Raw genomic sequence first — 13,643 nt, forward strand, 5'->3', positions numbered from 1 at the left:
GAGCATCTGCCTTCAGCCCAGGGCGTGATCCTGGGATCCTGGGATCGAGTCCTGCATGGGTCTCCCCGTAGGGAGCCTGCTTCTCTCTCCCTCTACCTGTGTCTCTGTGTGTCTCTCATGAATAAATAAGTAAAATCTTAAAAAAAAATTATTTCAGTGAGGCCCACCCCAGGAAGACAGCCAACACTGTCTCAATCAGTCTCCCAAGTGCTAAAAATACTTATAGCGTTAGGTGGGGAGTATCTGGGGCCAAGGTTGGTGTGTGCGTGCAAGCAGTGCAAGCGGCAGTGAAAAGGTCAAGTCGATCACTATCTTGGGGCTGTTCATGGGTGGGGTCTTGCTGGCTCCCAGCAGTCCTTATTGCTTGGGGGGTAATTTCGGTTCCCTTCAGGGAACGCTTTGGCGGTAGGGTCTTTTACCTGAGTTAAGAAATGAGTTGAAAAGGAGACCGCAATTAGAAAGTTTGAAGTCAGTTTGGAGGTGGTTGAGGCAACTACATTTTTAGCCACTGGGAAACATTTCTTGTTTTCTGATTGTTCCTTTTTCACATAGCATCCTCTTCTTGTGTAATGGATGTTTTGTCTTTTTTTTTTTAAATTAACTTTGAAAAGATTTTATTTATTTATTTATTTATTTATTTATTTATTTATTTTTCAGTTATGCATTGGAAGCATACCTCAGAGTTTTCGTGGGTTCAGTTCCAGACTATGGCAATAAAACAATATTGCAATAAAGCAAGTCAAACACATTTTTTGGTTTCTCAGTGCATATATAAGTTATGTTTATATTATGGTCTATTAGATGTGCAATATCTAGTAACTAACAGCTTAGATTGCTTAAAAAATGCTGGGGCATCCCGCTGGCTCAGTTGCTGGAGCGTGCGACTCTTGGTCTTCAGGTTGTGAGTTTGAGCCTCACATTGGGTATGGAGATTACTTAAGAATAAAATCTCAAAAAATAAATAAATAAATAAAAGAAGAGAAAAGCTAACCATCATCTGAGCTTTCAGCAAGTCACTGATCATAATAAATATAGTGAAAAAGTTCAAGAATTGCCAAAATGTGGGACACCTGGGTGGCTCAGTGGTTGAGCGTCTGCCTTCGGCTCAGGTTGTGATCCCGGGATTTGGGATCGAGTCCCACGTGGGGCTCCTGCGAAGAGCCTGCTTCTCCCTCTGCTTGTCTCTGCCCCCCCCCCCCCCCGTATCTCTCATGAATAAATAAATAAATCTTTAAAGAAAAAAAAGAATTGCCAAAATGTGACACAGAGACACAAAGTGAGCCAATGATGTTGGAAGAATGGTGCCAACACTTGCTCCATTCAGGGTTGCCCCAAACCTGGAGTTTGTAAAAAACACAATGTCTGTGAAGTGCAAGAAAGTGAAACACAATAAAGGAGTTATGCATGTGTCTGTTTTCTCTAGTGCCCATTTTTTATTTTGTCTTTCTTTGCATGGTCTTGATTCTCATATGGGTGGTGATCATTGGTAATATTTCATAAAGAATGCCAACATATCCTGGGGCACCTGGGGGGGGGGCTCAGTCAGGTAAGTATCTGCCTTCAGCTCAGGTCATAATCCCGGGGTCCTGGGATCGAGCCCCCTGTCAGGCTCCCTGATCAGTGGGGAGCCTGCTTCTCCCTCTCCCCACCCCACACTCATGCTCTGTCTCTCAAATAAATAAATAAAATCTTTAAAAAAATACCATGATATCCTGAGTTTCCCCTTCTGGTATGTAAATTATACTATTTTTCCTCTAGATTTCTATGTAAATTACACTGTTTTTCTCTGGTTGGAAATTCTGCCTAGGAATTCTTCATGGATTAGGATACGATGAGGAACATCCACTGAAGAGCTTAGATTGGGGTGGAGAGGGCTGATGGTCAGCTGTCAGATTATGGATCACCCCAAAAACTAAAATAATAAAAAACATTTACTCTGGATTGCCAGCATCCATACAAGAAGGTTTAACTTCCCTCAGGCAATTGGTTCGATCTCTTTGTTGTTGTTGTTTTAAGATTTTATTCATTTATTCATGAGAGATACAGAGAGAGAGAGAGGCAGAGACACAGGCAGAGAGAAGCAGGGCCCCTGCAGGGAGCTCCATGTGGGACTGGATCCCAGGATCCAGGAATCACACCCTGAGCGGAAGGCAGATGCTCACAGCTGAGCAGTACCATTAAGTTATATCGATCCCAAAAGTGTTCAGAATTCCCTCTGGGCTTTCCACCAAAGTGTCTTGTGCTTCTTCCTTCTCTCTTTTACAAATGTCACCCACTAGAAATCCAAATGAAGTATTTGCCCATTCAGTCATTCAAGAAATATTGGGACGCCTGGGTGGCTCAGCGGTTGGGTGTCTGCCTTTGGCCCAGGGCATGATCCTGGAGACCCCAGATGGAGTCCCATGTCAGGCTCCCTGCAGGGAGCCTGCTTCTCTCTCTGCCTCTCTCTCTCTCATGAATAAATAAATAAAATCTAAAAAAAAAAAACAAATATTTACTGAGTGTACCCCGTGTGCCAGACATTGCAGGAGGCACGGAGGATAAAGAGAAGACATGTGGTCCTTGTCCCCCTGGAGCTTTTAGCTCAATCAACCAACAGACCTTTATTAAGCATCCATTATGATTATGTCGCTGCAGGGGGACAACTGAAACCACCAGCCCCGGGGGCACTTACATCTCTGTTAACATGACTACCCTTGTCTTCACTGGCATTAACTAGTATTCCAGGAGACTTTCACCCAGGAAGATGAATGTTGCAAATTAACTTTATTGCTTATTCCAGAAACTTCCTAAAAGACTCATCAACTCTTTTTTTTTTTTTTTTTTTTTTTAATTTTTTAATTTATTTATGATAGTCACAGAGAGAGAGAGAGAGAGAGAGGCAGAGACACAGGCAGAGGGAGAAGCAGGCTCCATGCACCGGGAGCCTGATGTGGGATTCGATCCCGGGTCTCCAGGATCGCGCCCTGGGCCAAAGGCAGGCGCCAAACCGCTGCGCCACCCAGGGATCCCCTCATCAACTCTTAAATGGAAAACATCAGCTGACTTTCGGGCACCTGGCTAGCTCTAGCTCCGTCTGTAGAGCAGGCAACTGTTGATCTCAGGGTTGTGAGTTCAAGCCCCATGTTGGGCCTAGAGCTTATTAAAGACAAAAAAACAAAACACACAAAGACAAACCCCACAACCAAATCAGAGGTGCCTGGCTGGCTCAGTGGGCAGAGCATGCAACTCTTGATCTGGAGGTCATGAATTTGGGTTTCGTATTGGGCGTAGAGATTACTTTAAAAAAATCAGCTGGGGATCCCTGGGTGGCGCAGCGGTTTGGCGCCTGCCTTTGGCCCAGGGCGCGATCCTGGAGACCCGGGATCGAGTCCCACGTCGGGCTCCCGGTGCATGGAGCCTGCTTCTCCCTCTGCCTGTGTCTCTGCCTCTCTCTCTCTCTGTGACTATCATAAATAAATAAATTAATTAAAAAAAAAAAAACACCACAATATCTTTAAAAAAAATAAAATAAAAAAATCAGCTGATTTTCCATAGAAATATCTACCAACAGTTTATATCTTAAGACTGTTTGAGCCTCTCACCTGGATATGCAAATTCTTCAGGATTCCACTGTAACCCTAATCAACTCCTGCTCTTACCCCAGCTTGCAAAGACCTTCTTTAAACCAGACTTCAGGGGTGTCTCCGTGGCTCAGTTGGTGAAGCATCTGCCTTTGCCTCAGGCATGGTCCCAGGATCCTGGGATGGAGTCCTGCATCCTGCTCCCTGCTTTGGGGGGAGCTTGCTTCTCCTTCTGCCTGCTGCTCGCCCTGCTTGTGCTTTCTCTCAAATAAATAAAATCTTAAAAAAATAAATAAATAAACCAGACTTCAAAGTCTCCATAAATATCGTAGGTTTGCCTATCTCCCTATGAGGCATTGTCAGGCCTTTGAGGGACCAGCAATATACTCTGCTTTGTCTTATCAACAGGGTGCTCTAGTGATATTTGCCGGGAACCAGTATTTCACGAGGTGCCAGGAATATAAGTGAATACAAACTCTGGTGCAATTTGTCTATTGCCTAGAAACAGACAATAAGCAGAAATCAGGAAATATATGATTTCATACTTTACAACGTAGATGGGGAGAGGAGCCAGAGCTCTTATTACAAACTGCGACAGCTGAGAAAGAGAAGGTACCAGAAGAGACATTAGTAGGCAGTTCGGATCCTCTTGAGAAAAGACGGGTCTGGAAAACTGTCAGAAATGACTAACCCCGGGACAGAGTGGACTGAGTGTGCCAAGTAAGTGGAATAAAGGTGTCAGAGACCCTGCGGCCGGAGGCGGTTCAGCAGATTCCACAACACAATGAATCCAGAACAGAATCCAGAACACAAGACCCAAAGGTGGTGTTGGAGAGAGGAGGGAGCTGAGCATCTCTGTGAACTTCCTTGGTCAGAACCACGGCTTCGCCTGAGAGCTAATTGTTACTCTCGCAACAGAATTGCTTTCTAGCACTTTTCACTGCAGATGCACAGAAAGGCACGTTGCAGGTTAAATGCATCCTCGAGGGATTTCCTGTTTGCAAAAGTGTTTTCAAGGCAAAAGGGGTCCGGCTTTTGCGCAACTCGTGCACCGGGCTCTCGTCGCTCCCCTCGAGCTCACTGAAGCCCCGCGACGAGCTGAAGCGGCCCACGTGCTTCCAGAGAGAGAGGTGTCTGGGGCACGGGCTAACCCGGCGCGGGGGCGGGGGCGGGGGCGGGGGCGGGGGCGGGGGCGGCCCGGAAGCCGGCCCCTCCAGCGCGGGAGCCGGAGTTTTAATCAACTCCCCACTGATCCGCCGACAGAAGTGAGCACATGACCCGAGTGAGTGATGTCCTCAGGCTCCTTCCCAGTCCCGGGCACGGAAGTATTGTCTTTGGTGCAGCCGAGAAACTCCGAACCGGCTTCGGCCCTAAGCCGGCGGCCAGAGCACCTCGGTCCCGAGCCCCACGTCGCCGGTTGGGCCCAAGGCGCCACCGGCCCGATCGGGGGCGCCGGGGGTCCAGCCACCTCTCCGCCCCCCGCCCCCTCGGCACCCGAGCCTGGGTGGGGTCCCCGCTGCCCGGCCGCCCCCCTCCACCGGCACCACAACCACGCCCGGGTCCCCCCCTCCGCGCACCCGGGCTCCGAGGGCCTCCTCCAGGGGTCGGCGCGGGGCGCGCACTCGGCCGCCCCGCCGCCCCGCAGCGTCCGGCTTCCTGCGCCCTCCCCGCCCGGGCGCCCGTCGCCCCTCCCTCCCGGCCGCCCGCCCCGCCCGCCGGCTCCCCCCGCCCCCCGCGGGTCCCGGGCGGTGGGGGGGGCGGCGAGGCAGGCACAGCCCCCCGCCCCCATGGCCGCCCGTCGGAGCCAGAGGCGGAGGGGGCGCCGGGGGGAGCCGGGCACCGCCCTGCTGGCCCCGCTCGCGCTGGGCCTGGGCCTGGCGCTGGCCTGCCTCGGCCTCCTGCTGGCCGCGGTCAGCCTGGGGAGCCGGGCATCGGCGCCCGCCCAGGTGAGGCCCCGCGGTGCACCCTCCCGGGGGCCGGCCGCGAGCCCGGGCGGGAGCGGCGGCCCGGGCCGGGTGGGCCGAGGGCTCGGGGCCAGGAAGTGGGGTGGCGGGTGAGATGTCAGGTGGAGAAGGACGGGGTGACGCTGCCTCCTTCCCACAGGAGCCTTCCCAGGGGGAGCTGGTGGCGGACGAGGACCCGGACCCGCCGGTGAGTGGCCGTGGGGGCCCCCGGGCGCGGGGAGCGGGTGCGAGCCGAGGCTGCGGGGCGCCCCCGACGGTGCCAGCCGCGTGTGTGCGGGGGTGTGCACCGCCGTGCCTGGGTATGCGAGAGGGAGGGAGGGAGGGAGGGATGGTGACGGCCGTGTGGAAGGGGCTGGTGTCACCTGAGTCCGGAGTGTTTATTGGCTGTGGGTGCTGTGGGGGCATGAAATGGGGGGAGCCTGCCGCGGAGGAGGGATGCTGGTGATGTGTGCAGGGTGTGTACCCAGTGTGCACGCCGACTGGGTGTGGGCGCGTGTGCAGTGTGCCGATTGCTCCGCAGGGTCTGTGCTTGTTCTGTGTGCTGGGGGGCTGGGGGGCCGTGGGGAGGCCGGCAAGGTGCGGCAGGTCTGGGGAGCAGGGTGAGGGCTGGGGCCTGACCCCAGGACCTTGCCTCCCCTTGGCTCCCTAAGACATCTGTGCTCGCTGCTGGCTGGTGCCTCTCCCGACCGGCCCCCTGTCGGTCTCAGTTTAAGGCTGTGGTAGTCCCCACAAAACCCTGGTTTAGCCCAGCCCCTGATTCCCCTAGGAACTGAATTCCCAGACAGAGGAGAGCCAGGATCCTGGGCCCTTCCTGAAGCGGCTGGTCCGGACTCGCAGGAACGGTGAGCATCCCTTCATCATACCTTCAGGAATAATAGTGGCCGGTCAGTGATGGGTTCTGCACCCATTATTGCTTTGGTTCATCCCCACGGAGTGGGCAGCGCCAAAACCATTATCCTCATTCAAAGTGGGGTTAGAGAAACTGGCGAATAGACAGGGTGGGGGCTAGAGTTCAGAATCATGCATCTAATGAGTTGAGATGCAAGCCTAGAGTTCTGGGCCTCTCCTTGAAGCCCCTTCCATCACATGGACCTGCTTCTCATTTGAGACCCTACGCCACGTATGAAAGAGGGGATGGCCCAGGGTTAGGAGTATCCCTGGGGTCCTGATGGAGACAAGGGGGCTGCCTGGGGTTATGATCCCAGGGTCCTGGATCGAGTTCCGCACCAGGCTCCCCACAGGGAGCCTGGTTCTCTCTCTGCCTGTGTCTTTGCCTCTCCTTGCATGTCTCTCATGAATAAATAAATAAAATCTTAAAAAAACCCCAAACTGATGGGGAGAAGGTAGGCGAAACAGAGACCGGGGCCCCAGTAAGCAAAGAAACTTGTGAATGGGATGACCATGTGACCATATGTCCAGATTTGCAGGCGACTATCCCAGCTTACAACTGTTATTTCTGTGTGTATTGATAGCACTCTTTTGCTCTCAGAAACAACCCAGTTTGGGTGATAAATGATGTAGTCATTCTGCTTATGGAGGGAGGTATGGCGTGAGGCTCTGAGGCCTGGAGTCTGGACAAGAGTCAGAATGCTGGGGTTCTGAGGGTACGGGGGTGCTGGGGGGTGGCCTCTCAGATGTAGGGAGCACTATTTGGCCCCTGTCTCTTTCTTTGAATCTCAGCATCCAAAGGCCGGAAAACGCGGGCTCGCAGAGCCATTGCAGCGCACTATGAAGGTGAGCGATGGGTGAGCTATGCCCAGGGAGGACAGGGGGCAGAGGTGCAGGGCAGGTCTCACCAACCCTTTCCTATGCCTTACAGTTCATCCACAACCGGGACAGGACGGAGGACAGGCCGGTGAGACCCCATTCCCACCTCTGAGCTCTCCCCTGACCCCCACAGCACTGGCCCCTGGAAAAGGGGCTCCTCAAAACCTCTCACTTCCCACTGCCCATCCCCCCACCCCCCCCACCTCCACCCACCTTCAGCCTGGGAACACCAGAAGCCATGTCAAGGACATCCTGGGGGCTCTGTTTTCTCAGCTCCCAAACCTGGTGTTTGCCTGTGATCCAGGTGTGAGAAGCCAGGCAGACTCCCCCCACCCAGCCACCAGCCCTCACTCTTGTGCAAGAAACACATTTGATTCTTCCCTCTTCTCCGCCCACCCCCGTGTATTCTGAGTCTTCACGCTCTGATAGTTTTTTCTCAAAATGTTTCTACTGTCCTCCTTTTCCACCCCACCCCACCTCCCATCTCAGCACCACTGACATCAGAACCTCACATCCAGTCTCTACCCCTTCCCCATCCCAGCTTCTCCCCACCCCTTTACTCCATCCCACCTGTGTTGCCAAGCTGAGGCCCTCCAAACTCACTGTCATTATTCCATTGCTTCCCTGCCTGGCTGCAGCCTCCCCATGATCTGGTCGCACACTTTTATGCAATCTCCACACTTGGCCTGACACCCCGCCCCACCAATGTCCTTCTTCTGGATTTTGCACACTCTGTTCCCTCACCTGGAATGTCCTTCCATGGGACAGGCCAGGAGGCAAGACATGATGGTGGCTTGGTCTAGGGAGTTTGGCAGTTGAGATGGAGCGAAGTAGATGGATAGGGTGTGTGGCTGGAGGATACAGGTTGCTCTTGAGTTGCATGTGCAGGGTAAGGGAAGAGAAGGAATCGAAAGTGACTTCTAGATTTTTAACGTGGGCATCCTTGGGAATAAGGATCCCGTTTATCAAGATGGGGTTAACCGGGGAATAAATAGGTTGGGAGGTATGTAAATGAGTCATGAAATTTTAGCTCTCTCACTGAACAAGTGGAGAAGTGATAATGAATGAGTGAGTTCCACGGAGAGATGGCTAGACGTAGTCGGCTGAGGCTGGGTCAGTGTGCATCTGGTCAGAAGCCGTGGCCATGCAGATGGTGTTTAGAGCCATAGGGTTGGATGAGACACCCGGGGGAAGAAGGACCCCAAGAGTGAAGCCATGGGGCCCCCAGACATCCCTAAGTGGAGTGGAAGAGGAGAATCCAGCAGAGATGCAGCCAGACAGAAGGGAAGAAACTGGGAAGGAGAGTGTCCTGTGATCTGAGAGAAGATGCCTTCTCACCAAGGAGGGTGGGGCCATCTGTGCTGAATGCAGCAGAGAGGTCACATGATTTGACCACGGGCAGGGAGGGGTGGGGGGGTTGGGGGGGTTTGGTGACCTTAAAAGTCAACTGGTGACCTCAGCCAGGGCAGTTTCAGTGGTGCAGTTAGGATAGAAGCCAGCATGGACTGGGTTAAGAGAAAATGGGAAATAGCCATCAGAGACAGTGCCAGCCCTTTCCAGAAGTTTCTCCGTGATGAGCCAAGCAACGGGCCAGTAGCTGGAGGGAGATATGGATGGAGGACAAATTTAGTCCTGGTGCTAAGCGGTGCTGCAGGACTCCTGGCTAACGTTTACTGAATGTTCCGTTCATCTAGAACTCCCAACAGTCCTAAAACGAAGATCTTTTGATCAGCCCGATTTTACAGATGCAGGTTACTGAACCCATCTGAGGCAGTGATGGTACTCAGTGGGGAGCCAGGATTTTTTTTTTAAAGATTTTATTTGTTTATTCATGAGAGACATGGAGAGAGGCAGAGACAGAGGCAGAGGGAGAAGCAGGCTCTCTGCAGGGAGCCTGATATGGGACTCGACCCCAGGACCCCGGGGTTACACCCTGAGCGGAAGGTAGATGCTCAACCTCTGAGCCCCCCAGGTGCCCCATGGAACCAGGATTTGAAGCTACCTAGAGTGTGGACATACCTCGTGCAGGGGGGAGGGGAACCCGTAGGGCAGCGCCCAGGGAGAGGGGCAGGGAGGTTTCAGGATGAAGGGAGGGACACATCATGCCACCATCACAAGAGGGTTAGTGGAGAATGTGAGCACAGGTCAGTTTTTAGCTCTGGTCGGGGGAGGAGAGGGAGCCCTGGCCTGGTGAGTTCTAGGTCTTCTGGAGAGTGAGGAAGATGGGCAGGAGGTTCGAGGAGAGAGAAGAAACGGTACAAAATCTTGCATCAATGCTCGAGCTCCATGGGGAAGAGCAGTTGCCAGGCATAAAGAATGGCCATTTCAGGTTTGTGGCGGTGACACTGAGGGACACTGCGGTCCCAGCCACACTGTGCCCTTTGGCCACAACCAGCCTTTCCTCGAGCTGGATCCATAGTGGGGGATGCCCTCGCTCCTCCTCTCCGCTGCCCTTCATGCCCCAGGCCAGTGTCCTCCCCCACCCCTCCAGGGGCCATTTAGTTCAGTAGTTACCCAGACATCATTCCTCCACCAACTAGACACACAAGCATTGAGAACTGCTCTTTGGAAGGGCCCGGCTCGGTGCTCTTGGGGAAGCACCCCCAGGCCTATTCTCAAATTCCCATCTAGAAGAGGATAGGAGCATATTCATTTGTGAACTGTGGTTTGCCTTGACAAGAACCATCACAAAAGTGCCAGAGGGAAACAGGAGCATAGAAGGAAGACAGTGGAGTCAGGAAGTCCTTCCCCAAGAAGGCATGGGCCCTGATGTGTGAACGTCCGATGGACAAGGGAAGACCCCTTCCCTTCAGGGCCTTTCCAGGGAGAAGGAAGCACTGGTGCCAATGTCCCGAGTTCTGCAAGAGTATGATGAGGCTCAGCCTGGGACCAGGAGCAGCTCAGCCTGGTGGAAGGGAAGTGCTAGCGGAGCCACAGATGGGGTCTGGGAGTCGTTCTGGGGTCAGAGCAAGTAGAGGCAGGCTCACATCTGTGATTTAGAGACCTCACTCTCTGGTCCTGCAGGGAAGAAGCTGGAGCCTGCAAGGTGGCCAACCCAGGGAGTCGCATGAGGAAGGAAGCTGAGAAGAATCCCAGTGGTGGTGGCAGGGGCCTGGCTTGGGGGCGGAGAGATGGGACAGAGCGATTTAGGTGGCAGCACTGGCAGGAACTGGGAACTGGGGCATCAGATTGGTGCGGAGGAGGGAGGGTTGGGGAAGGCAGCTGCCCAGTGAAGCCCAGGAGAGTGTCCGGTGGATCTAGACCAAGCCGGATCTAGACCCTGCCCAAGTTGTGGGCCCTGTTGGCTGCCTCCTTCTGTCCTCCCACCAGTGTTTGCTGGTGCCCACTCATTGCAGGCCCAGCTCTCAGTGCCACGACTCGGTAGTAAGACCATTGCCAGACCTCTCACTCACACATATGTAAATAAACTGGATGATTTCCCTGCTCATTGATGGCTATGCAGGAACCAGGGTGGCCTGGGGAAGAGACGAGAGGCAGGGCTGGGGTTGGCTGTTTGGAACTGGGGGGGCCAGGGCAGGCCTGTCAGCTGAGTCCTTGCACAGAGGGAACAAGAGGATGGCAGGAGCCCTGGCAGTTGGCCTGTGTCGTGGTAGATTGGAGAGAGAGACCAGGGTGGCCCTGGGGAGGACCCAGGAAGCCACCTGACATCCTGCTGTTGGTTTTAAAAAATATATATATATATAAAGATTTTATTTATTTGACACAGAGAAAGAACACAAGCAGGGAGAGCAGCAGGCAGAGGTGGAAGGAGAAGCAGGCTCCCTGCTGAGCAGGGAGCTCAATGCAGGACTCGATCCAGGACCCTGGGATCATGCCTGAGCAGATGCTTCACTGACTGAGCCCCCCCAGGCTCCCCTGCTCTGTCATTTTATTATTCATCTTGGCAATGACCTTAGCTCTAGCCTTTTTAAATTTGTTTTGCAGTACAGTTTTATTGAGCTATGCTTCACATACCATACAATTCACCCGCTTCAAGTGTGCCAATTCGGTGGGTTATTTACTCTTAGTCTGTTCACACAGTTATGCAGGCATCACCATGGAAAGAAGCCCTGTACCCTGTAGCCAGCACCCCTATGTCTCCCACCCACCGCCACTCAGAGCTCTAAGCACCCACCAATCTACTTACTGTCTCTATGTATCTACCCGGAAATTTCATAGAAACCTCATAATACGTGGTCCTTTGGGACTGGCTTCTTTCACTTAGCATAATGTTTTCGGTTCATCCACATGGTAGCAGTTCTTTTCGGTGGCTGAATAATACCCCATTGCTTGGCTACACCAGACTTTTCCTTATCCAGCCATTGTTTGATGGACATTTGGGTACCATTTGATTACTTTCATTTTTAATTTTTTTTCAATGATTTTATTTAATTGACAGAGAGAGCATGAGTGGGTGGGGGGCATCAGGCAGAGGTAGAGGGAGAAGCAGGCTCCCCACCGACCAGGGAGCCCTATGTGGGGCTTGATCCCAGAACCCTGAGATCATTACCTGAGCTGAAGTCAAGATGCCTATCCCACTGAGCCACCCAGGCATCCCCCTTGTGATTAGTTTTATTTATTTATTTATTTATTTATTTATTTATTTATTTATTATTTATAGATTTTATTTATTTATTCATGAGAGACACAGAGAGAGAGGGGCAGAGGGAGAAGCAGGCTCCCTGTGGGGAGCCTGATGCGGGACACCATCTCAGGTCTCCAGGATCAGGTCCTGAGCTGAAGGCGGCGCTAAACCACTGAGCCACCCGGGCTGCCCTAGTTTAATTAGGTACTGTATGACTCAGGTACAGTATGTGGGCATTCTCAGAGTGAGAGAGGCACATAGTAAAGACACAAAATATCGAAGCCCCCGTGCTTCTCCTTCCACCTGGCTCTTCCCCCCCAGAGGTGGCTGGGGACAACTTGCTCCTTACTGCTCTGGTCACACAAGTGTGGCATTTCTTTCCATGACTTCCTCTGATGCTGCAGGGGTTGTGGCTCCTCCCTGGGCCGCAGGGCCGTCTCTTCATCTCCTGGGGTAAGAGGGCCCTCCCCAGGCCTATGAATTTGCAGAGGCCCCTGGGGATCATGAGAAGGCCCTGCAAAGGGACTGTCCCCAATCTCTGAACCCCTGCATTCATTCAGGTGTGGACGGGACGGTGAGTGGCTGGGAAGAGGCCAAAATCAACAGCTCCAACCCACTGCGCTATGACCGCCAGAGCGGGGAATTTATAGTCACGCGGGCTGGGCTCTACTACCTGTACTGCCAGGTAAGCCCCACCTGGCTCCATGGTAGGGCAGGAAGCGGGAGGGGGGGGGGCGCCCAGGTTGAGGGAGACGGGGAGGGTTTGGTTCAGGGGGCAGGTTGGGGTGGGGAGCCTAGGGTCGGGGCCCGATGGGATCCTGGGGTCACCGAGGACCCCGGACTCTGCGGCCTCCTGCCGGTCCCCAGGTGCACTTTGATGAGGGGAAGGCTGTCTACCTGAAGCTGGACTTGCTGGTGGATGACGCCCTGGTCCTGCGCTGCCTGGAAGAGTTCTCCGCCACAGCTGCCAGCAGCCTGGGCCCCCAGCTCCGCCTCTGCCAAGTGTCTGGGCTGTTGCCCCTCCGGCCCGGGTCCTCCCTGCGGATCCGCACCCTCCCCTGGGCCCATCTCAAGGCCGCCCCCTTCCTTACCTACTTCGGACTCTTCCAGGTTAACTGAGGCGCCCTGGGGGCGCCCCCACTGCAGCTCCCCCCACCCCCTGCCCTGACCTGCCTGCCCTCTGCAGGCTACTTGGACTTGTTCACCTGTTTCCGTGCCACATACATAATCCTCTTGCCCTCTGACACCCCCATTCTCCACCTCACTGGCCCCTGAACCCCTGGTCTTTTGAAGCCCCCATTTATCTCCTGACTTCCTAACTCTTGGCCAACTCCCGCCCCCCCCCCCCCCCCACCAGCCAAAGGACACTGTGTCTATTCTGGGTGAGAATGGGTCCCTAACCTCCCCCCACTTCAGGCACTAATCAGGGCTAGATGCCAGGGCAATTGGGACACGGAGGCCGGGAGTTCCCATACGCGAGGGCTGAGAACAGGATGAGCTCCTTCCCTGTGGATTTTTAAAACAGATATTATTTTTATTATTATTGTGACAAGATGTCAATAAGTGGATATTAAAGAGAATAAACCACAGTCTCTCTCTTTACTGGGGTGTGGGGAACATCGCTCAGGGGAGCTGGGGGCTCCATGGGAAGAGGGCCTGGGTACTTAGGAGTGGAGTGCAGGATGCCAGGGCAAGGTACAGGCCCAGGAGTGGAGACCCACATGCCTCTGACCCCTGAGGCATGAGCAGAGACTGGAAAGGCAA

At 53.7% G+C, this 13,643-nt stretch overlaps 1 protein-coding gene across 3 annotated transcripts; it reads left to right on the plus strand.

Moving 5' to 3' along the window:
* The first annotated feature begins 4,852 nt into the window (after nucleotides 1-4,852).
* LOC121500710 (tumor necrosis factor ligand superfamily member 12) lies at nucleotides 4,853-13,468 on the plus strand. 3 transcript variants are annotated; one of them, XM_041772676.1, is made up of 7 exons: nucleotides 4,871-5,509; nucleotides 5,667-5,714; nucleotides 6,294-6,369; nucleotides 7,208-7,261; nucleotides 7,347-7,382; nucleotides 12,440-12,564; nucleotides 12,747-13,468. In XM_041772676.1, exons 1-7 carry the CDS (start codon nucleotides 5,351-5,353, stop codon nucleotides 12,996-12,998), a joined length of 750 nt encoding a protein of 249 aa, XP_041628610.1. In that variant the 5' UTR covers nucleotides 4,871-5,350; the 3' UTR covers nucleotides 12,999-13,468. The 3 variants fall into 3 exon arrangements, with proteins under 3 accessions (XP_041628612.1, XP_041628611.1, XP_041628610.1); XM_041772678.1 differs by lacking the exons at nucleotides 12,440-12,564; nucleotides 12,747-13,468 and adding an exon at nucleotides 10,319-11,738 and having other exon boundaries at nucleotides 4,853-5,509; XM_041772677.1 differs by lacking the exons at nucleotides 7,208-7,261; nucleotides 7,347-7,382 and having other exon boundaries at nucleotides 4,870-5,509.
* The last annotated feature ends 175 nt before the right edge of the window (nucleotides 13,469-13,643 follow it).

Source organism: Vulpes lagopus, chromosome 10 (assembly GCF_018345385.1).
Source record: "Vulpes lagopus strain Blue_001 chromosome 10, ASM1834538v1, whole genome shotgun sequence".
Classification (NCBI taxonomy): domain Eukaryota; kingdom Metazoa; phylum Chordata; class Mammalia; order Carnivora; family Canidae; genus Vulpes; species Vulpes lagopus.